Source organism: Triplophysa dalaica, chromosome 22 (genome assembly GCF_015846415.1).
Source record: "Triplophysa dalaica isolate WHDGS20190420 chromosome 22, ASM1584641v1, whole genome shotgun sequence".
NCBI classification, from domain to species: Eukaryota; Metazoa; Chordata; class Actinopteri; order Cypriniformes; family Nemacheilidae; genus Triplophysa; species Triplophysa dalaica.
This window is the reverse complement of record NC_079563.1, coordinates 7,631,794-7,654,655: the sequence shown is the minus strand read 5'-3', so window position 1 is coordinate 7,654,655 and position 22,862 is coordinate 7,631,794. Positions and strand designations below refer to the sequence as shown.

Genomic DNA, 22,862 nt, shown 5'->3' with positions numbered 1-22,862 from the left:
CGAAGAAGTCACTCTGGTTATTAGTTCAAATACCAGCATTTTTATTTTATAACTTCGGCAAACGTTAAAACTATGCGATTGCAAACTGATAATAAAACGGGAAAATATGTGCTTTAGTTTGCGCAGACCGAACAGCTTAATACATCAAAGTACCGCGAGAGTGATTCCACCTCTTTTCACCGCAACAAACAATCGCGAGATTGCAGAACGAAACGCAGCACGAGACATGTAAACAAACGGCAGGATGACATACTGGCATAAGTTTGATTGTTTTACTTCATCTTTGCTGTTTCGGAGCACTTTAAATACTCTAGGCACAAACGTCTATTTATGCGTATTATGTCAACCTCGATAAAGCAGAAAATGATACTCTGTTATTCTGTAGTGTATAACAAGTTTAGTATCGGACCCGTTTCGTGTTACGTGTATGATTGAATATCTGCTATATACTTTATATCACAATGACTGTAACCATGAAGGCCAACAGATCCTACAAGCTCGTGGTGCACAAGAAGGGCTTTGGAGGAAGCGGTGAGTCTCTGCTCAATAGTTCAGTTAGTTTGACTTCCTTGCTAAACAAACTCATAGAAAGCATCAAAGACATAGATTCAATCCATATAATGGGAATTCAATTGGTTTTAATGGAAACAGTAATGCTCTCTACTGGCTCTCTATGTGTCTTTTGGTGGGATGTTACCAGGTTGATGGCAACCAATAAAACATCAATACATGAATAATTTTGTAATGTGTTTAATGATAAACAGCTAATGTTTCTTAATTTTGTTTGTAAAGGAAACCCTAAGAATGTGTATCGTGTTTTTATTATAACCACTATTGTAAATTTGTTACATTTGACTACACACAATGTTGACTTTGCATGTCTTTGCACTCATTCACCAACACTTAATGTTTCTCTGCAGATGATGAATTGATGATGAATCCGAAGGTATTTCCTCAGGTTAAACTGGGAGATATTGTTGAGATCGCTCACCCAAATGACGAGTACAGGTGAGATCTCACCCACTCCCTTTTCATTTTATGTCACTGGAGAGTCAAAAATTGGTTTATGAAGCGGTCAGTTCTGGTCCTTGATTCTGATTGGTTGAGCCGGCCATGACTTATAGATGTTATCAAAAATCTTGTGTGCTTTAACAGAAGCAAGACAATCTGACACATTGTATAAGAGATGTTTCACAAATATGATTGGTGACATGAAATAATGTAGAAGAACTAATATAGCTTATAAATTACATGTATTAACCTGGCTTTACTGTATAGTGATCTAAAATTTCAAAATAAACGTATTTTTTACGTTCAAATAATAAGAAAATCCAGCTTTTCAATGTAGTTACAGATGTTGCATCCCACTATACAATATGCATTCATATTATTTTCAGTTCACTTTAACTGTCTGTTTGTCTTAGTCCTCTGCTGTTGCAGGTCAAGAGCCTAAAGGAAGATCTACAGAAAGGTGAGGTTTTAGTTATAGCTTCTTTTACCATACTATCTAATAAAGCAGCTACATCATTGCGTAACTTTTCTATATTTTCCATCAGAAACTATCAGTGTTGATCAGACAGTAGCTCAGGCCTTCAAACTCCGCGCTTACCAGGATGTCATCATCAACATTGTGGACCCAAAGGTATTTGATTTTGACAAGCACTTTGATAATAGTCAATAAAGCCATGGGGTACTAAAGAGACTTTGGCACAATATTCATAAAGCAGCATGGCCTCAATCTTTATGCTTAAATGTAACAGGATGTGACTTTGGATCTTGTTGAGCTCACCTTTAAAGATCAGTACATTGGCCGAGGAGACATGTGGAGACTGAAGAAGAGTTTAGTGAGTCGCTTTATCACTCTTTAGCTCATCATATTCAATTGGACAGAAGGTTTTAATGTTTGATGTCTCATAATATCGGCTTTGTGTCTCCTTTAGGTGAGCACTTGTGCGTATGTGACACAGAAAGTAGAGTTTGCAGGCATCAGGTAATGACCTCATCAATTAAATGCATATTACATGATTTTGTGTATAATCTGATTAATAATCTTTAAAATGTATTTTCAGGGCCCAGGCCAGTGAATTGTGGGTAAAAGGAGAGAAGGTCACCTGTGGCTACATTAGCGAAGATTCAAGGGTGAGAACATCGTCTTGAAAATGGCTTTATAATTCATGTGTGCCTGTTTTGGATATCATAACAAGTGTTTCTTTCATCCAGGTTGTGTTTAGGTCCACATCTGCGATGGTTTACATATTTATTCAGATGAGCTGTGAGATGTGGGACTTTGATATATATGGTAAAAAATTCTTCCGATCATTTGACAACCTGTTTAGTGTTAACTGTTGTACACTTTTGCATTATAACAAAGTTGTAAATCGTAAATGACTAATCGAATGCAAATTAAATGATTTTGTTGACGTAATGTGTCTACAGTGTATAATAATTGTTTAAACTGTATAAATACACATGGATGTATAGTTTTAAGAAAAAATATATTTATATATTATATAACTATATATAATATAAATTATATATAAAAATGTATATACACACATAAATATTTCTTAAATATATTTTCAATATTTTATTGACTAAAATGGCTCTTTGTGGTTGATATTTGTATTAAATACTTTTTTTAGGCTCTTATCCTGCAGTCAAAAATCATAGGAAAATTCCATTAAAATTTATGTGACAAAAAAAAGGTTTTCTGTTATATAAAAGACAGTATTAAGTGCCCTCTTCATTCACAGGTGACCTTTATTTTGAAAAAGCTGTCAATGGTTTCCTCTCTGACCTCTTTGCCAAATGGAAAGTGAGTAAATTACTTTATCGCCGGTCATGTATAACATGTATTTAGCTGTTCATACTGTTTATGTGTAGTAAAATGGGTGCTTTGGCATCTTGAGATTTGTTTTGTTAACAGTAATCCATCATTTTTAGGAGAAAAACTGCAGTCATGAGGTCACGGTGGTGCTGTTTTCCAGAACCTTCTATTCTGCAAAATCACTGGGTAAGTATTTTATATTAAACAAAGTTAGCTTTAAATCTCATGTCTTTACCCCGCTAATATCAATAATACATTAATGGTGGGATGGAATTCACAAAAAGTGCGAAGTGCGAACATGTTAATCCTCCAATGAAAGACATTTTTTGCGTGGCGCCTTTATTTTCCTAACAATTAAGCACCCCCCCCATTCTTTTTTTACTGTACTGCTTTAAAACCTCATGGTCTATACTGAATCGGTTATTATATTTAAAATGTAAAATGTGTTTACATCATTGTTATATTTGTTGTGCTTGTTTGACATTGTTTAAAATGTTATTAAAAAAATTGAATAATGGAAATTACACACAAATAAAACGAGAGCCATTTTCAGAATCTGTCATTGCTTTTCTTTCTTCATGTAGAAGAGTTCCCAGAGATGCAAAGAGCATCAATACGGCAAGACCACGAGGGATGTTACAGTGAAGATTTTTACAGGTTAAGCTCGAAGCTATACTTTTAGAATCGGAGGCCTTTTTGTGACATCTTGTCTCATTGTACTCTTTTGTTGTGGTTTAGAGTGGTGGCTCAGAATGAAAGACGCGATGAGTGGACATCACTGCTTGTCACCATTAAGAAGCTGTTCATCCAGTATCCTGTGTTGGTGCGTCTTAAAGGAACAGGTGCGTATGCCAAGAACGTCAGCTATTACGATGAAGTCAATGGGGTGATTTTTGAACTTTTTGTCGCAATTATATAGATGGATTCCTGTGCGGACAGAATTCCACTGCTGCTCAGGGAAATTATCTCGAAGCCATCAACTTATCTTTCAACGGTTAGTAATACTGTATGTTACAAAGCCCCATATATGTGAAAAAAGCTTTTTATATCAGTGTTGTGTTTGTCTTTTTCAGTGTTTGACAAGCACTACATCAACCGTAACTTTGATCGGACTGGTCAGATGTCTGTGGTCATCACTCCAGGGGTGGGCGTGTTCGAAGTGGACCGCTTACTCATGATCCTGACCAAACAGCGCATGATTGACAATGGTAAGTGAGGGTGAAGTATGTTCACTGTTGATCTGCATACATCAAGTTGAATGATAACTGGACCAAATGTATTTTTCTTAACAGGTATTGGTGTAGACCTGGTCTGTATGGGAGAGCAGCCCCTTCATGCTGTTCCACTTTTTAAGGTTAGTAACAGGCATCTCAAGGAGTTATTGATGGACAGCAGATGATGGTGATGTATTTGTAAATTTTACGCTATAAACACCACATCATCATGTGACGCTTGTTCTGCAAAATCACACGTTGTCATTTTTCACAGTTACACAATCGCACAGTGCTTGGAGATTCCAGAATCGGAGACGACTATAACCTGCCACATTGGATCAACCACAGGTGAGATATGATGTAATTTCCTCATCTCATCGCCCCAGGGTGGATTGTGGTGACGGGGTGATAGGTCACTTATAGGGTTGAGTTGTGGTAACTAAAGGTATTCTGTTGCCAAGGTTACTTTAGTTTACTAAAATTAAAACTTTGAAATATGTCTGTTCATTAAGATCAAATTAAATATTGACCTAAAAATTATTGGAAAAACTTGAATTAATTTTTTTAATGTTGCCTAAAAAATCAACTGAAATAAGTTTAAAGCACTGAAATTTTGATAAGAAACAATAACTTAAAAAAACCTAAAATAAAAATTAATTAATCTTATATACCAACATAAAAAAATTATAATCATAACAAGACTAAAGTATATACCAAAATTGCTAAAACTTAAATTAACATAAAAACTAAAACTCAAAAAATTAAAGCTAACATTATATATATATATATATATATATATATATATATATATATATATATAATAAGTTAATAACTATGTTGCTAAGATGTTGCTAGGGTTGAAGTCATCTGTTAGTCAAAATGGCAACCTTAATGTCTCTATATCATCACTGTTGGGCGGAAACCTTGTATCTCCGTATTAAAAGTTAAAACTGATAACTCTAATTATTTTAAACAGTGGTGAAGTATTTCTGATAAATTATTTATCAATGCACATCATAATTGTTTAAGCATTCATTGCACTTGTAATCTTTAATCAAAAAATGTACCTCCTCCCGCTCTCGAAATGTCCTCTCTCTTCACTTCTGGTCAGGAGGAATGACGCAAGGGACGGGCTGCAATGACTGACAGATTGCAAATTGGCATTCAAATCTTTCACCTTTTAACGATCCAATCCATAAATCTAAATCTACTTCCGCCCTCCATTTTGTTCTGATTTCAGAAGTCGTTCCACTTGGGTATACGTCACAATATGGGAAAAAGGACAATCGCCACTTCCATTTCATGCTGATTTTAAATGATAATTGTTTTATTTTAAAATATGATGTCTTGATTTCTTTCTTAATATTTTTGTAGTGTAGTGAACACTTACAACTTTTTAAAAATGACTTGCTTGAGAGGTGAACTAATACATTTCAAGATCCAGATGAACCAACTAAGCATCACAAATGTGATCTTTTTTCAGCTTTTACACATCCAAGAGCCAAAACTCTTGCAGCTGTTTTACACCCAGAATCAAGCTGGCTGGAAAAAAGGTTAGAAATGTTACAACTCCACTGACATCTCACCAACTCAACTCCATAAATGTATTATATTTAATATACTTAAACCAACAACTTCTCATCTTTTCTCATTTAAGCCTCACGCTGACAGAGCCAGATTCAGCAGAGAACATAGTAAGTCATTATTAGCTTTGCTTGTCATTTTATACCTAATGGTTTTGAGTTTTATATAATTTGAATTGATTTTTTCTCAGCCCTTGCTGGTCCCAGAGATGCTGAGAACAGTCTTCCCATCCAGGTGGACTATGATGCTTACGACGCTCAGGTCTTCAGGCTTCCTGGACCCTCAAGAGCCCAGAGATCCACCAACTTCAGGTGCTCACCTTATGTACTTTCTTCTAAGCATTTCTTCTTTCTTCTAAACATCAGGACGAAGATAAATGTTTACGCTTTTCCTTATGTTTCCATTCTCTTCCATTTGACATCAATGTCTGTTATGCCACCAAAGGGCTTCAGAAAAGGAAGAAGTCTTTGATCATTTTTGTGTCAGGTCGAGTCGGGAGAGAGAGTCGGCCAGCAGGAAAAGCTGGGGCTCGGCAGATGTGGGCGGGGGTGTAGTGGGCACCTCTCCTCCCATTCGACCCACGGGACAAGAGGAGCAGAGGAGCCTGGCGTCAGAGGACAGCCTGGGACACATCTCCAACATCCTGCTCATCCCACGGCCTGCTCAGGGCCAGTACGAGGTCAGCAGCTCCCTGGGGTACACCAGCTGCACAAGAGGTAGGGAATCAAAAACTGGTATTCCATCCTTTGTTGACGCACATGAGTTGACACCTGCTTGTCTGGTTGTTTCAGAGATGCTGGAAAAGATGGTGGAATCTCAGAGGGACTCTAGTGCTCCAGGCCGTTTTACCGTGGGCAGCGCTGAATCCACCCTGCACATACGGCCAGGCGGTTACACGCCTCAGAGGGCCCTCATCAACCCCTTCGCACCTTCACGCATGCCTATGAAACTAACCTCTAACCGGCGACGCTGGATGCACACCTTTCCTGTGGGTAAGGGACATGGATTTTATACGTCATGGCCACAAGCCTGGTAATTTGGCTTATTATTAGCTTTGTTTTAAAAGGCAAACAGGAGTCGAGATAGGACCATGAGCGACCATGTTGCCCTACTGGTGGCAGATTTTAAAGGGACGGTTAAAAATAAAAATAAATATTCTGTTAGAATTGACTTATCCTCAAGACATTCAAACCTGCATGACTTTCTTCCTTTTGTAGAACACAATAGAAGATATTTCGAAGAATGTTGATAACCAAATAACATTGACCCTCATTGACTTTCATTGTATGGACATAACCACTGAGACATTTAGGATTTCATTAGTTTTGTAGCTTTGCTTTGGTAAAATACCAACCAGCACCTTTTCCAGGTGTACACGTTTTTAATATGCTGTGTTTGTGCGTTGTTGTTCAAGGTCCTTCTGGAGAGGCCATTCAGATCCATCACCAGACCAGGCAGAACATGGCAGAGCTGCAGGGCAGCGAGCATAGAGATCCCGCTCGAACCTCCGCAGAGCTGCTGGAACTGGCCTATCACGAAGCCACGGGAAGGTCAGTCACAGATGATAATGGGTTATTTGCAGAAAACCTAACACAAAGCCAGTGCAGATGCTTCAAACTGAATAACTGTGTGTGTGTTTTAGCAAGCGGACAGCGGCCCGTCACACAGGAGACAATGGGCTGTACATCACTGGAGGTCCTGACAATGTCTCTTGTAGCCCTGCTAGTATCAGTAGCACCGGTACATCCCGTTTACACAGTACTATACTAATTAACAAAAAGGATGGAATATTAATGAAATACTACAAATGTTGTCTTTTGTAGGAACGCCAATGACCCGTAGTTCCTTTGAAGACTATTCCAACAGTTCAGATCCAAGTGAGTTTTTATCAATCATTGGATGACCTCGAAAGCTCTCTTTGGACTAAATCCAAATATACTTGAAAACATTCATATTTTAAGGGCCACTGTACAGAAATCATGGGTCTGTTGAATGATTTAATAAGGTATTAAACAGTTGGGTTTCTCCATGCCCTTTTTGATTTTTGCACGCTTATGCTAAGAATCTCAATTCGGAGGGAAAATTACTGTTCTTTATATTTTAGAAGGTTCTGACGGTAGTTTGGGTAACTTCAGCCGGCGTGTTAAAATCATATCATAGGACCTGAGTGGCTGTGTTGTTTTCGGGTGAAAGTCAAAGGTGGTCCACAACCTCTGGGGAAATTCACTAAACAGTTGCGTCATCTTATCGGACAATATCGTTTCGCTTCCACAAAGCTTACCAGAGGTGGGGAAGAAATCAGTATTTCAACGTTTCAGGTTGTTTTACTTTATCAATATTCTAAAGAGTTTTAGTTGGATTTTTCTCATTGATGTTTTTGAAGGAGATCTTTGCAGATGAGGCTTACTGTAATATCCACAGTGCTGCATTCACAAATGTCACTTTGCGGATGTAATGTTATGGTGTTGCCACTAGGGCAGAGCGATATATTGAATATTAGATACCAGCAATGTAACAATATTGTCGATATGGTGTTATAGCAAAATTGTCTCAATATTATCGTGGTCACATGACTGTATGAAACAAGAGGTCTTCCGGGCCTAACATAGAGAATGTTAGACAATAATAGATGTTACCTCTGGCAATGTCCATCTGGTGCAATTATTTTATTTTATAAAATAGATTTTTAGGTCATTTGACCCATCTTATACCATAACTCATATACCTCTAAGCAACAGTTCTGATTAGAGGATAAAGAAAAGAGGACGCTTATGGCAACTTTCCAAGTCATCATTTGTCATTTTAAATATTGCAATAAATTCTGATCTGAGGAGTTTATGTCAAGGTATAAGCGTACAGTGATACTTTGATATTGTTACATCCCGATTAGATTCCGCTGCTGTCCTTCTGAAACCTCGTATCTCCATATTTTGCGCCTTTTTGCCCTAAATCATTATGATTATGTCACCTTTTATGTTTGTCACTGGGTTTTGCAAATATCTCACAAACAAACAGTATAAAAAAGTGCTTGTCAACTTCGACAACAGAATAGTCAATCATTGAAAAAGTAATTTTTCCATTTTCTGAAAAACAGAAAATTTGGACATTCGAGATCTCAGAAGACACTGACAATTTTTTATTCAGATCAAGCTTTTTTCAAGAAAACAACCAATTTGGATTATTTTAGAACCATGTCAAAAATATTAAGAAATATGTTATTGAGTACTGTTAAAGGCACTGTATATTCATTTGTAATAGTCATTAAATTTGCATCGTGAATTGGATGCCATTCAACTAAATGGCGCTATCATCTCGCGCTACTTGTTTTAGTGAATTTCCACCTCAGATTTGACTGGGATTTCCGGCTCTCTTCGCACCAATCCTTCCCTTGGGATTCCTCTGTTCCCCAAACTATTTTGATCTTCCCCTTTTCTCTTCAATAAAATATTAAACTTGAATTCTCTCATGCTCACAATCTTGATCAAATCACCAGCATATATTGAATGACACTATACTCCACGATTATCACGCATGCCTCGCCTGCACGAGACTGGCCGCCTTTTCTGCCAGTTGTGTGACGGCCGTTCACACTTATTAGTCATCGATGACATTACAGTGCTCATGCATGTGTTAATTTTGCACGTAGTCACTGTAATCTTCTGTTTAATTACGACAATGATGGTAACACACTCCTCTTCTCTTCCCACCTCTCTTTTGTTTCTTGTTGTTTTGCGTGTATGTGTGTGTCTGACTGGATCTTCTGTCGACTGCACCTTCTGCCCCCATCTCTCCTTTCTACACTCGATCTTCTCATTGGACCCCATGTGTGAATGCTGTTTCGGATGCGATCTGTTGTGTCTTCGTGGTACGTGCATGTGTGTGTGGTGGGGTGCACCTGAAGTCCTGCTGCTGTCTGCCCCCCCGACAGTGCCTAGCTTCTGTTGTACGGTGGGGGTGGATTGGAAGTCCCTCACCACTCCTGCGTGCCTTCCCCTCACTACCGATTACTTTCCTGACCGACAAACCCTGCAGAACGACTACACGGAGGGCTGCTATGACCTGCTGCCCCACACTGACCTGGAGAGGTACTGACACATACATCCAGGTCCACGTTGTGTGACAAGACAAATGTAAAGCCAAAACGTAATAAAAAACATCAATGTTGTTCCAAAGAAAAGGCTTGTCATAAAATTGAAGAAAATTGCTTTCTTGTATGAATGACGTGATCTAGGCCAGGGATGTTCAAACTGGGGTCCTGGGACCCCCAGTGAGCCTCCTAAAGGTTGTTCTGGGAAAGATAAAACAATCTACTGGACATTATAATTGTTTCATTTCTAAGTGTTTATCAGCTTTTTTCTTTATGAATAGTTTCCAGAATTTATATTTGTTTATGTCTTTCTAGTCAGTTTTTCACAGTATAGTTCCTTTATTCGCACTCATAGTGAAACTATTTAAGTTTAGAAACAATATGTTGTCTTTATAATATCCTATTAAATATTGATCTAGCACATTTTAAACGTTTCTTTACACATGCACAAAAATAATATATAAAAAAAATCATCAGAAATCTTATTTGGGGGTCCTTGGCATAATAAAGTTTGAATACGCCTGATCTAGGCCATGGGCAATATTGGTTAAATCAATAGTTCACCTAAAAATGTGTCATTTTTTCACCCTCATATCATTAAAAAACTGTATATGACTCAAAAGAAGATATTTTGAGAAATGTGGTTTTGTGTCCATACAATGGAAGTCAAAGGGGTCCAGTATTGTTTGGTTACCAACAATCTTCAAAATATCTTCTTTTGTATTGTGCTGATGAAAGTCATGGTTTGGAATGACACAAGACTAAATAAAGAATTAAATTTGATTTATTTTATATGAAGCCTATACCTAGTAAAACGGTATGAAAGTAAAACGTAATCCTAAAACATACTCTGTTTTATGTGCAGGCGTGAGGACGAGTATCCCGTGATGACGGCCCATCAGGTGTTTGAAGAGTTCATCTGTCAAAGACTGATGCAGGGCTACCAGATCATCGTACAAACCAATAGCAGGAAACCGCAACCCGCTATGGCCCCGCCCCTCAGCAGCAGCCCCCTCTATTCCAGAGGTACTTCTGGACGTCCACTGTTCTGTATTTATTTCCCCATAAATATTATATTTAAGATAACAGAATAAAAGACATTCATGGACTTGAAGGAATAGTTCACCTGAAAAAGAGAATTCTGTCTTCATTTACGCAGTCTCAAGTTGTTCCAATTCTGTATGGATTTCTTCGTTCTGATGAACACAGAGAAATATATTGACTGCCATAGTTGGAAAAATGCCTTTATACATTTCCTGGTTCTGTTGAACACAAAAGAAGATATTTTGAAGAATGTAGGAAAGCAAACAGTTATGGGGCACCACTGACTACCATTGTTTTTTTTCTTCCTACTATGGTAGTCAATGGTGGTCAAGAACTGTTACAAGCATTCTTCCAAATATCGTTCTCTGTGTTCAACGTAATTTATACAGATTTGGAACAACTCGAGGGTGAATAAATGATGGCAGAATGTTTTTTTATTGGTGAACTGTCCCTTTAAAGGACTGTTGTTCTTTATTATTCAACGGTTTTAGCTTTTATTGTATAAGTTAATACGTGTTTATTAATATAATTAGTTTGCTAAAGCAATTTTCTTCTTGTGGGCAGAATGGGACCCAAGCCATGTTTATAAAATATCACAGAGACTTGTAAATTGACTCATTTGACTTAGGCAAGTAAGCAGGCACCTAGCAACAAGTCAGCTGCATAGCAACACCAACAGCAACAGCAGTGATGGTATATTGAGAAAATATAAACATCTACATCAAGTCCTCGTGTTTATTTATTTCAGCGCAGGCAATAACACGTGCAGAAAGTATTATGTAGACAAATAGTTTATTTAAATGCCCCTGGTGTGTTTTTGTTTTTTGCAGGACTTGTATCTCGGCGTAAACCAGAGGAAGAGGAGAGTCTGTACTGGCTCAGTATGGGCAGAACCTTTCATAAAGTCTGTCTTAAAGATAAGATCATTACAGTCACCCGCTACCTCCCAAAGTCAGTCTCACCTCATCTCCATCAACAGAAATATCTTTCATATATAAAATAGTAACTCAGTTTCGCTTTATGTGATATTAGCTTCTAAAGATGCACATGTGTTTGTTTGTTACTAGGTATCCATACGAATCCACGCAGATTCAGTACAGCTACAATCTTTGCCCTCCGCACGCAGACGCCCACTTCTTGCCTTTCTGGGTCGAGTTTAGCCACGAGCGGCTGGAGGAGTACAAGTGGAACTATCTGGATCAGTACATCTGTTCTGCTGGATCTGAGGACTTCAGGCAAGTGGATTTAGTTGCACCACAGTCAGAGTGGAAATACAATGTAACTGTATTTATGTAGATGGGTGTCTGGATGACATTGCTTTGTAAATTGTTTAGCTTTTGAAAGTATATAATATATATCTCCATTATGACTTTACATTATTGAATAAAATAAATAAATCATAATCATTTCTTTTGACCCTTAGGCCTTTGTTCTAAATCCATATTTCACTCACAATGAGACCTTTTTCCCCTCTGTCTTTCACAGTCTTATTGATTCTCTGAAGTTCTGGCGTACACGTTTCCTGCTACTGCCAGCGGGTGGAGCCAGGCGAGTGGCGGATGGCGAGGGTCACTGGGACGTGTATGGGGAGGGAGCGGGCGCGGTGCGTGATGGTTCCTCCGGCACTGGGGACTGGTGTCTTTTGGATGGATTTATTCGCTTTTTAGAAGGTCTGAACAGGATCCGACGTCGTCACCGATCTGATCGAATTATCCGCGTGAGTGAAGCCTACTAGAAGAGCACAAAAACCCTCATGCCTCTTATTCATAGTCTTCTTAATGCCACATTTAATACTGTGTGAGGAACAGACTGAAATTTATCTCCTGGATATTTCCCATTTGTTGTAGCTATTATTTGTTAATATTATTAATATAAATATTAGACTGCAATTAATTTTTTATTAATCATTTATTATTATATTTGTTCATCACACAGAGCTATTAAATTGCTTTTGGAAGACGAGCATTTGTTGATCGTAACATTTCCGAAATGTGTATATTATTAAATATTCCCAAAAAATATTTTATTTTACTATAGAAAGGAGCTGCCATAAAAAGCCTCCAGGTGACCGGAAGCCTTTCATCTTATAACCCGGAGCCTGTAGCGCCCCATGTGGGCAAAAAAGGCACCTCTGCCCTCTCTGCACTCTTGGAGTTAGAACAGACACAGAAGTGAGTAGAGCTGACTGAAAATAAAGCATGTCAGCATCAATGAGAACCAAGTGCCTTATATAATATGAGAGTATTCAGAGCAGTTGTAACACATATGTGAGGTGTTTTATGAAATTCTATAGATTCCAGGTTTTTTTCTAATCTGCAGGAGTTTAGAAGAGCAGCAGCTTGCCGCTCAGCATGCTGGGAAAGCATGTGGACCTGTGAATGAAGCTGCCAGCGTTGCCCTGACAACAACCTATGTCGAAAGCCCCCGTAAGGTGAGAGCCCGAGACCGCTAATCAGGTTGTGCTGTTGTCTAGTTCCTGACTTCCTGTGTGTCTGCATGTGTCTTCAGTGAGGAAGAGAGCTTTTTTATTTCTGTAACAAGTATGGCTTCCCATCTTTTTGATTTTGTATAATGGTTGTCTGCTTTGGTTGGTTTGATGAATGAAGTAGTATTGGCAACAGTATACCTTCGAAGTTGGTAAAATCCTCAACAATTGCAAGATGTTGAATTGGACCCGACAGAATATTGCGTTTGATATATCCATTTGTTGAGAGATGAAAACAAAAAAATATTTTATTGTGTCTAATCTAGTGCTGGGAAATATATATATTTAGATATGATTACATTTCATGTTCATTTTTCATACTTTTTATCAATTATTTTTCATAAAGGGGTCATATGATGCGAATACGTGTTTTTCTGTGTCTTTGGTGTGTTATAAGTTGCCCGTGCATGTATTAGACACGCAAAAATTGAAGTGTCGGAACAATGCATTCTATCTAAAAACGAATGCTCACCCAGACCTGTCTGAGATCACTTCGTGTCACAACATCTATCCACAAATCTACGTCAGTTCGTGGTATGATTTGACTTAGATTGCCCAAATATATACGCAAAAGTGTATACGCAAGAGAGGTGGGTGTACCTGTCAGCACAATTGCTTTGGTACCTGATGTTCCCAATATTTTAAGCGCCGTTACATTTCTGCACACCCTCGCAGTATTCGACCAATCACTGTGAACCGGTTAACTGGCCAATCATAGCACACCTCGCTTTTCAGATCGTTGAGCTTTGTAAAAAATCTGCGCATTTCAGAGAGGCGGTGCAAAGAGGAGATACAAAGGTGCACAGTATGCGAAAACATTTTGAACCTTAAATCGTGTTTAATCCTTGTCATATGACCACTTTAAAATATTTGTATAGATATTTGTATAGATATATATTAATATCTCAATATTTATGTTTTTACATTAAACATGGGTTCAAAAAATGTGCCTGAAAATTAACATTCGAGAAACCCTTATTATTTATGCAACTGTACATTGTAGATTTACATGCGACATTTAAACTGAATTAAACTGTCTTTAACACAGCGTAAACACAGCAATGACACTGTGTTGTGTCTATGAAACTGTATATTATGACCATTTTGACCCAACAGCTGTTAATCTGCTGAGTAGATTAAAATATTGAATTTGAAATAAACTAAATACAGTATACAGCATTTTTCAACACAGTTTGTGAGCACAAGTAAGAACATGTCACCATTTGGATTTTATATAATATAAATACATTGCGACATAAAATAAAGCAAATGAATCAGCAAGTCAGTGTTTTGAATCACTTCACTAAGACTGAATCAAACATGAATCCAAGTATGAATCACTGAATCAAAATCATCGCAATATTCTCATGGTCTGTTTAAATTTTATTCGAAAACAGTGATATTTCAATCATTTATACTGAATAGTTCTGTGAATCTTCCTAAATATTGAAAAGGTTTTTGTTTGCAGTGGGTTTACATTTTTCTCGCTCCCTCTTTGCACCTTTAGATTTTTAGCTCTTCCTCTAACTGCTTCATTCTTGCTTTGATCTCTGGGGTTATTTTCTCTCTTCTTGGTGTTTTTCTCCTAATATGCTGACAGGACGCTGCCTTCATTTTGGACTTTATTCGTAGTCCACGTTCCTCCTACATCTGTCACTCGCAGGTCAGTCACTGTCTCTGCTCTCTGGAAGCTGATGTCTGTGTGCATGTATGTGTGTTGCATTTCGCTCTGTTTTCCATAGCGAAAGTGGCATGTCTTTGTAACCCTATTTGACAAAATGCTTCTTTTATGTTAAAGCACATCATTCGAATTTATCACTATGACTCGTGCTTTTGTATTAGAATGCACCATTCATGTGGAATAACAAAAAAACACCATGTGCACTTCTATTTTTAGACTTAAAACTAGAAACTTGTTCCTTTTAAATGTTCTGGTTCCTACATGACCAAACGCACACTCCTTTTCAGCTTCCAGTTGAACAGGTCACCGCCAATCCCACCGAGGGAGGCTTGATGGACAAAGCAAGCAACCAACCTGAGAGAACAGCTGCCGCCTCCCAGTCCACAGTTGACCCAACGCCGGGCACCACTTCAGAGACAGGGTAAGAGAACACATCATCCTGACAGCAGGCCCACTGTTTGAAGAATATTCGGTCTTGAACGTGTTTATGTTGAATTGCAGCGGGCAGTCAGGTTCTGGTGGCTTATGCCTGTCATCGTCTTCCACGCTAATGGAGATCCTGGAAGCCATTAAACATCCCACGTGAGAACCTTCGTATGCTTAAATATTTATTAGTCCTCTATTATGTCACCCCTGTGTGAAGTAAATTGACTTCCTGTGTTTACAGCACCGGAGTGCAGCTCTTACCGGAGCAGCGAGGCCTGCCGCCCAACTGCTTTGTCAGTGCCGAGGTTGTACATTGGCTGGTCAGCACCGTGGAGAATGTGGCTACACAGGGCATCGCCGTAGAAATCATGCAGGTAGTGCATGCAAGTTGCAGAATTCCCGGTTGTCTGTATGTTTGTGTTAACAAACTTGATACTATCTCCCGGGTTCTCCTGTAGAAGATGCTCGATGATGGTCTGATTATTCACGCCTCTGGCGATGCCATGCGGACATTTGTCTATGGCTTTTACCTTTACCGGATTGTCGACAAAGACTCTGAAAAGGGTAAGAAGAGACTTGGTCGACACAGGGGTATTGACCCAGTCAATGCAAATGTTATCCACTACGTTATCCAAGTGTATCAGGTAATGGATTTTGTACCCCACAGTCCCTACTGCACAGCTTCAACCAGCCGTAGCTAATGTGTGGTCTGCAGCAGCTTTGGAGGACTTCACCCTGTTCCAGAGAAAGTGGTTTGAGGTGGCGTTTGTTCTGGAGGAACGTCGACCCTGCGACTTACCTGCCTTCTTACTTCCCTGGCTGCCCAGTCGGCCGGCCTCGTACGCAAGTAGGCATAGCTCCTTCAGCCGCAGCTTCGGAGGACGCAGCCAGGCTGCCGCACTGCTAGGTATACACAGCCGGTTCAGCCCCGAGAGCAAGCATGCTCTGCCCTGTGGGGCTGTATGCCACACTTCCTCCCCTTAAAAGTTCAGGAAGAGAGAACCGGTCACATAAAGTCACAACCTGAACCATATCTTGTCATATTAATACATTCATCTGTGCCATTTTCTAGTCACCCAACAGCCAATCAGACAGTCGTAAAAATGCACTTATATGTTTGTAAACTTATAATATGGAGTACCTCGGAGATGACATTTTTTTGTATGCAAACCACGTAAGTGAGTTAGCATTTTAGCACTTCTGGTTCCATCGCCGCAAAGTGTATGGGTTTTTCGAATGGGTTTATGGGAAATCGCCTAAAAAAAGGTCTGTGGTTAACAAAACCTATTTTAACGTTTTAATCTATGATGTAAAACACACCAGTTATAACCCACTCATGATTTTCAAGCGGCCCTAACACACTGGGTTTCTGCCAATCTCATATTAATCTTGAGTACCTATAGAGTAGTATTGCATACCTCGTATCTTCGAAGAGTATTCAGTTTGATCACATTTATACAAGATGGAAAAAGCTATACCATTACTTCCGAAATCATACGCCGCGTGTGGGGGGGGAGGGGTAGGCTGAACTAAAGCACATTGTCAACAAAACACAGACATCAGTTTCACTCACCGCATGCGGTTCATGTCCGGCATCTTTTAGCACTGGGATCATATATCAAATATATCAGTTTCAAACGATCTCCACATCCAGCGTTATATCCACAGTTTATATAACATTCATCACCCAAATTCAGTGAACAAACAAACAACTGAACCTCGCAAACGTATGCTCTCTCTCTCTCCTGCACAAAAGTGAAAGTGACGTCTGCGCATGCTCCTTCTCCTGCTCTCCATGCTGCCGTGTGGCCGTGCCAAGTGCTTTTCCGGGAGAAATGTCCAATAATGGACTAAGAAATTTTATATGTTCAAAGAAAACTTTCCAAAACCTGTGTGATCGCTGGTGTATTGAGCACAGAAATACTACGTAATACAGCCAAGTCGTTTTTTGACAAGTTTACCATGTTAAGCATAAGAAGACAGAACGTTTAACATTGTAAAGAAGTCAGAATGCATAACACATTGTTGCATAAAAACAGCGGTTACTAATAAGTCAATAAAAGCGATGTTAGAAGTCATTGGCCATAAATAAGGCAAGATGGGCTCAAATCTTAAAAAATGTGGACGGGATTAATTCACGGAGTAATTACTTACCAGGGAACATGTTTTTTTATAAAGTTTGAAAAAGTTGGCTTGGTGGTGGTGACAATAGTGTAGTCTGTTTATAGCCTCATGCTAGCTTACTTCTGTTGATTGTATTCAGGCTTAAAAAGTAACAAATGTGGTGTTCATTTGAAAGATCTTCTCTTTTACGATCTTATGATCTTAACGATCTTAACGTCTATGGGAAAAATGCATAGGCTTTCAGTTGAGGCAACCAGCGGGGCACCAACTTCCCAGTTGGTCTACCTAAATATGTCATGTCTGCACACTCCATTTTGCTAACATCTTAACAATAGGGTTAACATTTTATTTCTTTCCTTTTAGTGCAAGAAGTGGTCATAAACTTCACTATTGTCAGTCTAATTCATCCCACTTTGTGTGACCGTCCTCTGTTCCAGGACTATATGATATTATAGAAAATAGACCAATTTTAGTACATCCCGGGACAGTTACCTCAAAAATGAAAATTCTGGCATAATTTATTCACCCTCAAAATGTGCCAACAATGCTGAACGCAATTATGACATTTGGAAGAATGTTTGTAACCAAACAATTCTGGGGCACCATTGACTACCATAGTAGGACAAACATCTACTATTGCCCCAGAACTGTTTAGTTTCCCACCTTTTTTTATATCTCCTTTTGTGTTACACATAACAAAAAATATAAACAATTGGAAAAACTTGAGGGTGCGTAAATGATGACAGAATTTACAGTTTTTGGTTAACTATCCTTTTAATGACATCATCACTCTGATTGACATGTAACAATGTTTGTAATTCTGCCAGTGTGATGGTGTATGTGCTCTAGTGCCAGTGTGATTACATCTATCTCACCTATCTATCCCGAACTGATTTGAAAGACAATTGGTGTGTTCGGTAGGCTTCGATGATGTAGTGTGTAGCATGTAGTGCATGCTGTGGTTTAGTAGTGGCTGTGGTCCAGTAGTGCTGTGGTATGGGTTCTTCCTGCTCTCCTCCACCTGTCCTCCCGCTGCGGAATCAAAGATGTTCCTGCTTTGTTTCCAAACCTGACGAAAGCTCTTTCACATGTCCATTGCTTATTTTACTTTGCTTACTGATACAGAACAGCAGTGGCCAAAAGTGATGTCCTACTTTGGAAAATCGACATCTGCATGCTTTAATCAAATACAATTTGAAATATGTATTAAAACTTTTGTATGCATGTTGTCATTGGTGTGTTTGGAGTGTAAACTGAAGCTAAGCTTTGAGAAGAATTTAAGGAGGCTTGACAAAAAAACAAGCACAATGAACTGGGTCAAGGTCTTGGTCCATTTGGCCACTACTGTATTTTTGCTTTCAGTATTTTGCTGCAATGTAAAGCCTTATCCCTCATGAAATATGTATTTCATCCTTTTCTTTATTTTTTATCTAGCTATCACCGTCAGTGTTTAGCATGATGCTCCTTTCAACATTTATCACAGTTATCACAACTACTTACAAACTCCATGCTTGACCTCAATGTCATTTCACCCTCTCGGCCATTTCTGCTCTACCTCTCTGTCATCTCTCTCTGTGCCCCGCCCCTCACAGCTGCCACAGTTCCTGAGCAAAAAACAGTCACCTTGGACGTTGATGTGAACAATCGCAGCGATCGGACGGAATGGTGCAGTTGCTATTACCATGGCAACTTCTCTCTCAATGCTGCCTTTGAGATCAAGCTGCACTGGATGGCTGTCACCGCAGCCGTGCTCTTTGAAATGGTGAGCAAATAATCCTGAACGACGATTTTATAATGTCAGGGACAGTCATCTACTAAAGCACTGAATACTTTTAGGTGCAAGGCTGGCACAGAAAGGCAGCGTCTTGTGGCTTCCTGCTCGTACCCGTGTTGGAGGTGCCCTTCGCTCTGTCATCGTTCCTGTATGGTGATCCTCTCCGTGCCCAGTTGTTCATCCAACTCAACATTCAGTGCCTACTGAAGGAGGGCAGTGATAATTTGTTTGAGGGTGAGACGGAAGAATTCGTCATATTTAATATATGACAGCGTTGCTAAAGGTCAAGTAAATACTTTTGGAGGTTAAGGTCATGGGATGTAAGTTAGCAAGTCAAAATATTGCTTTAAAGGGATGGGACACTTTCCCATTCTTTCACCATTTAATCATAGTGATTTCAGCTTCTATGACTTTCTTTTTCTGCAGAACACATTGAAGAATGTTGGTTGTCAACCGTTATTGTTTCCCATTGACTTCCATTGTATGGATACAAAACCACAGACATGTCTTAAAATATCTTCTTTTGTTTTACACAGAGGAATGAGTCCTATACAGGTTTTGAATGAGATGAGGGTGAATAAAATATGACAGAATATTTGGGTAAATGCAACATTTTCTCAGTTATAGTGCTGCTTTATTTTTAGGGTTTGAGCCGGAGACTTACTGGGAGAGAATGCAGTTGTTTCAGGAGGCCATATTATACAGGTAAAAACGGCAGATATATTAATTTTTTTAGTGTTGTACGCTACAGTATTTGTACAAACATCTATCTTTAAATATTGAATTGTGACACATAAGCCGTGTCTACACCGGACGCAGCAAAAGACAATAAAACACATTAGAAACCATTATAGTTTAAAATTTTGCCCACACTGAATGCGGAGTGGTGCGACACGACAAACGGCTTGTTCTAATGGGATTGTCCGGTGTACCTGTCATCCTTCAAATGTAAATTGAAACTTAACTTTTCAACTTTTTCTTTGAAGATTTGGCTTTGTTCATGACAAGTTCTCAGCGTCAGCTTTCAACTTTCCATCTGAGAACAAGCCACAATACATCCATGTAACAGGTACGTTCTTATAAATGATGAACCTCAAATACTTTGAAAACCTTTTATTTTACTCTCTCCATCTTTCTCTGCCTGTGTTCATCCAGGTACAGTTTTTCTTCAGCTGCCCTACTCAAAAAGGAAATACTCAAGCGGACAGCGCAGACGCCGTAACTCCACTACCTCGGCCAATCAGAGCCTGTTTGGCTCTGAGGATCGGGTGGGCTACAACTGGGCCTACAATACCATGCTGACCAAAGCCTGGAGGACCGGCGTGCTGGGGGACGAGAAACTGGCGGATCGCCTGCTACGAGATTTCACAGACTTTTGTGCCAACAAAGATAATCGACTGGTGACCTTCTGGGAAAGCTGCGTGGAGAAAATGAACGCCAGTGCTCCCTAAGGACACCGTGTGAGAGAAACAGCGCGCCTCTGCATCAAGAGCTGACGTACTGCTGCTGCTACCATCTAATCGGAGATAAATAAAGCCAATCGCCTCATCCTCCAACACTGAGAGAGATGAGTCATATTGTATGTTTACAGTGTTAACATGCACCTTTTGGTCCTGTAGCCATCGCAGTTTTTACTTTGATTTTGAACGCGAGGTCTCACATAACATGTACTGCATAGGAATTAAAAATTTGCATATGGACCCTTTGGTAACCGTTGCTCTAAACATCACTGTAAAAATGGCTTTAGAGTGTGAAAGGTAATGGGACAGATTCAGAAACTACAGATTGTGTCAACATAAAAAATTACATCAACAAACAATTAAACAGCTCAAGCATTTTTTACAATGAACAATCGTATATAAAAGGAACTCTTAAAAATCGTAAAGACCCTCTGAAGTGCCTTAAAATGTGCAGCTTGGTAAGATATCAGTTTTACTGAAACAGGAAGTAAGGAGTTAATACTGAGTAGGTCCTCCCCCCCCTTTAAAATAGTCAATTGTGTTTACCAGGAATTTGATGAGAAGCTGAAGTGCAGAATGATGTCATAAGAAACGCTCATTAATTTTGGTGGAAGTGAGACCATAGACAACTTCCTACAATGTAGATACTGGTCCAGAATCTTTTCTGGTTTCAGATTTAAGTTGTTTAATATTTTTTTAATCTTAAATATAGCGTATAATACATTCTTAAATATATTCGGTTAACATTTTAATTCGCTTTTAAATGGTCTGTTGGTTGTATTTTGTGTTTTTTCCAATTTGTATATAAGGTTTGACTGCTGGTATCTGTGACCTTTGTCTACGTTTTAGAGCGCACTAGTTTATAGAGAACCTTTATCCCACATATTCATACTAAATGCTGAAGAAAAAGAATAATTTTATATTTATTAATACTTTAGGACTTGCATACTGTGGAACCATCAATTATTCACATCACATTAGCTAATATAGGTTTATAAATTCATAATGACACCTGTATTTGGTCCAATGTTAATTCATGATATTACCTTCACATTAATTCATATACATATTAATTGAGGTCATAATCGAGGGGATATTAAGTGGTAGAATCGTCGGTCTGTTCACTTACGTTACTGTTTGCAATCGATAGTAGCAAATACGGTTGTTCATATTACAGTTGACTTTGATACGCATTTGTCATTTTATTCACTACATAACATTTTATGTATGGGCACATATATATATATATATATATGCTTAGCAAAGAGTCACCCAAAAAGAAAAAATCTGTCATCACTTTCTCACCTTCGAGTTGTTCGAAATCTGTATAAATGTATTTGTTCTTATGAAAGCAGAGAAAGATATTTGGAATAATGCTTAATACCAAACAGTTCTTGACCTCATTGACTACCATAGTAGGAAAAATTACTTTAAAATTGTTTTGTTCTGTTGAACAGAAAAGGAGATATTTTGAAGAATGTAGGAAAGCAAACAGTTCTGGACATTTTTTGACTACCATTGTAATCTTTCCCTGCGATGGGAATCAATGGGGTCCAAGAATTGTTTGTATACAAGCACTTTGTCCAAATATCTTTCTCTGTGTTCAACCAAATAAAAACATGTATACAGGGTTCGAACAACTAATAGAGTTATCCATGACAATTTTGCATTTTGGGGCGAACTATCCCTTTAATATTAAAGGTATTTTTTATATCTGTGGCCTCAACTTGTTCAATATGCTATGCCTGGCAGTATGTTTACATTTACGCCTGTGAGTTTAGTCAAATGTTCATGTTTGTCAGAGGTTAACTATGAAATTCCCATCTGTCAGGGATTTTTGTATTCCTAAAAAGTAGGATTTATGTAAGAACAGATTGAATTCCTATTTCTTGAGCAAAGATTTTTCTTTGCATCACCCCAAGGTCAAAAGGATTTGTCTATGTTAAATCCCAATGTTGAACCTCTCAGAAGTCGCGCCACTGTAAGACCATACACGGATGAAAAGTTGACCTTTCTTCGCATTTAAAACACGCGTCCGCGCACACCAGCCACACATGTTTAGTGGACAATCATCGGCGAGAGGCGTGCCCGCGCATTCCATTATTCTTTCATCACCGTCTCGAGCATCTTCATTTGAATGCGGAAGAGTTTCTCAC

At 38.8% G+C, this 22,862-nt stretch overlaps 1 protein-coding gene across 6 annotated transcripts; it reads left to right on the top strand.

The window, feature by feature from the left end:
- depdc5 (DEP domain containing 5, GATOR1 subcomplex subunit) lies at positions 1-20,946 on the top strand. 6 transcript variants are annotated; one of them, XM_056735776.1, is made up of 42 exons: positions 1-531; positions 921-1,008; positions 1,425-1,471; positions 1,557-1,642; positions 1,761-1,844; positions 1,941-1,990; positions 2,070-2,139; positions 2,221-2,299; positions 2,754-2,815; positions 2,944-3,013; positions 3,412-3,484; positions 3,566-3,669; positions 3,747-3,821; positions 3,901-4,035; positions 4,120-4,181; positions 4,316-4,389; positions 5,525-5,594; positions 5,699-5,735; positions 5,816-5,936; positions 6,112-6,341; positions 6,417-6,617; positions 7,040-7,175; positions 7,268-7,365; positions 7,449-7,502; positions 9,527-9,710; positions 10,578-10,738; positions 11,587-11,707; positions 11,824-11,991; positions 12,242-12,473; positions 12,794-12,927; positions 13,076-13,187; positions 14,842-14,904; positions 15,210-15,343; positions 15,424-15,504; positions 15,590-15,722; positions 15,807-15,912; positions 16,016-16,255; positions 19,065-19,234; positions 19,309-19,480; positions 19,891-19,951; positions 20,233-20,315; positions 20,402-20,946. In XM_056735776.1, the coding sequence occupies exons 1-42, from the start codon at positions 462-464 to the stop codon at positions 20,695-20,697; spliced, it is 4,827 nt and encodes a 1,608-aa protein (XP_056591754.1). In that variant the 5' UTR covers positions 1-461; the 3' UTR covers positions 20,698-20,946. The 6 variants fall into 6 exon arrangements, with proteins under 6 accessions (XP_056591754.1, XP_056591753.1, XP_056591755.1 ...); XM_056735775.1 differs by having other exon boundaries at positions 6,070-6,341; positions 9,554-9,710; XM_056735777.1 differs by having other exon boundaries at positions 6,070-6,341; positions 16,016-16,195.
- Positions 20,947-22,862: the final 1,916 nt, after the last annotated feature.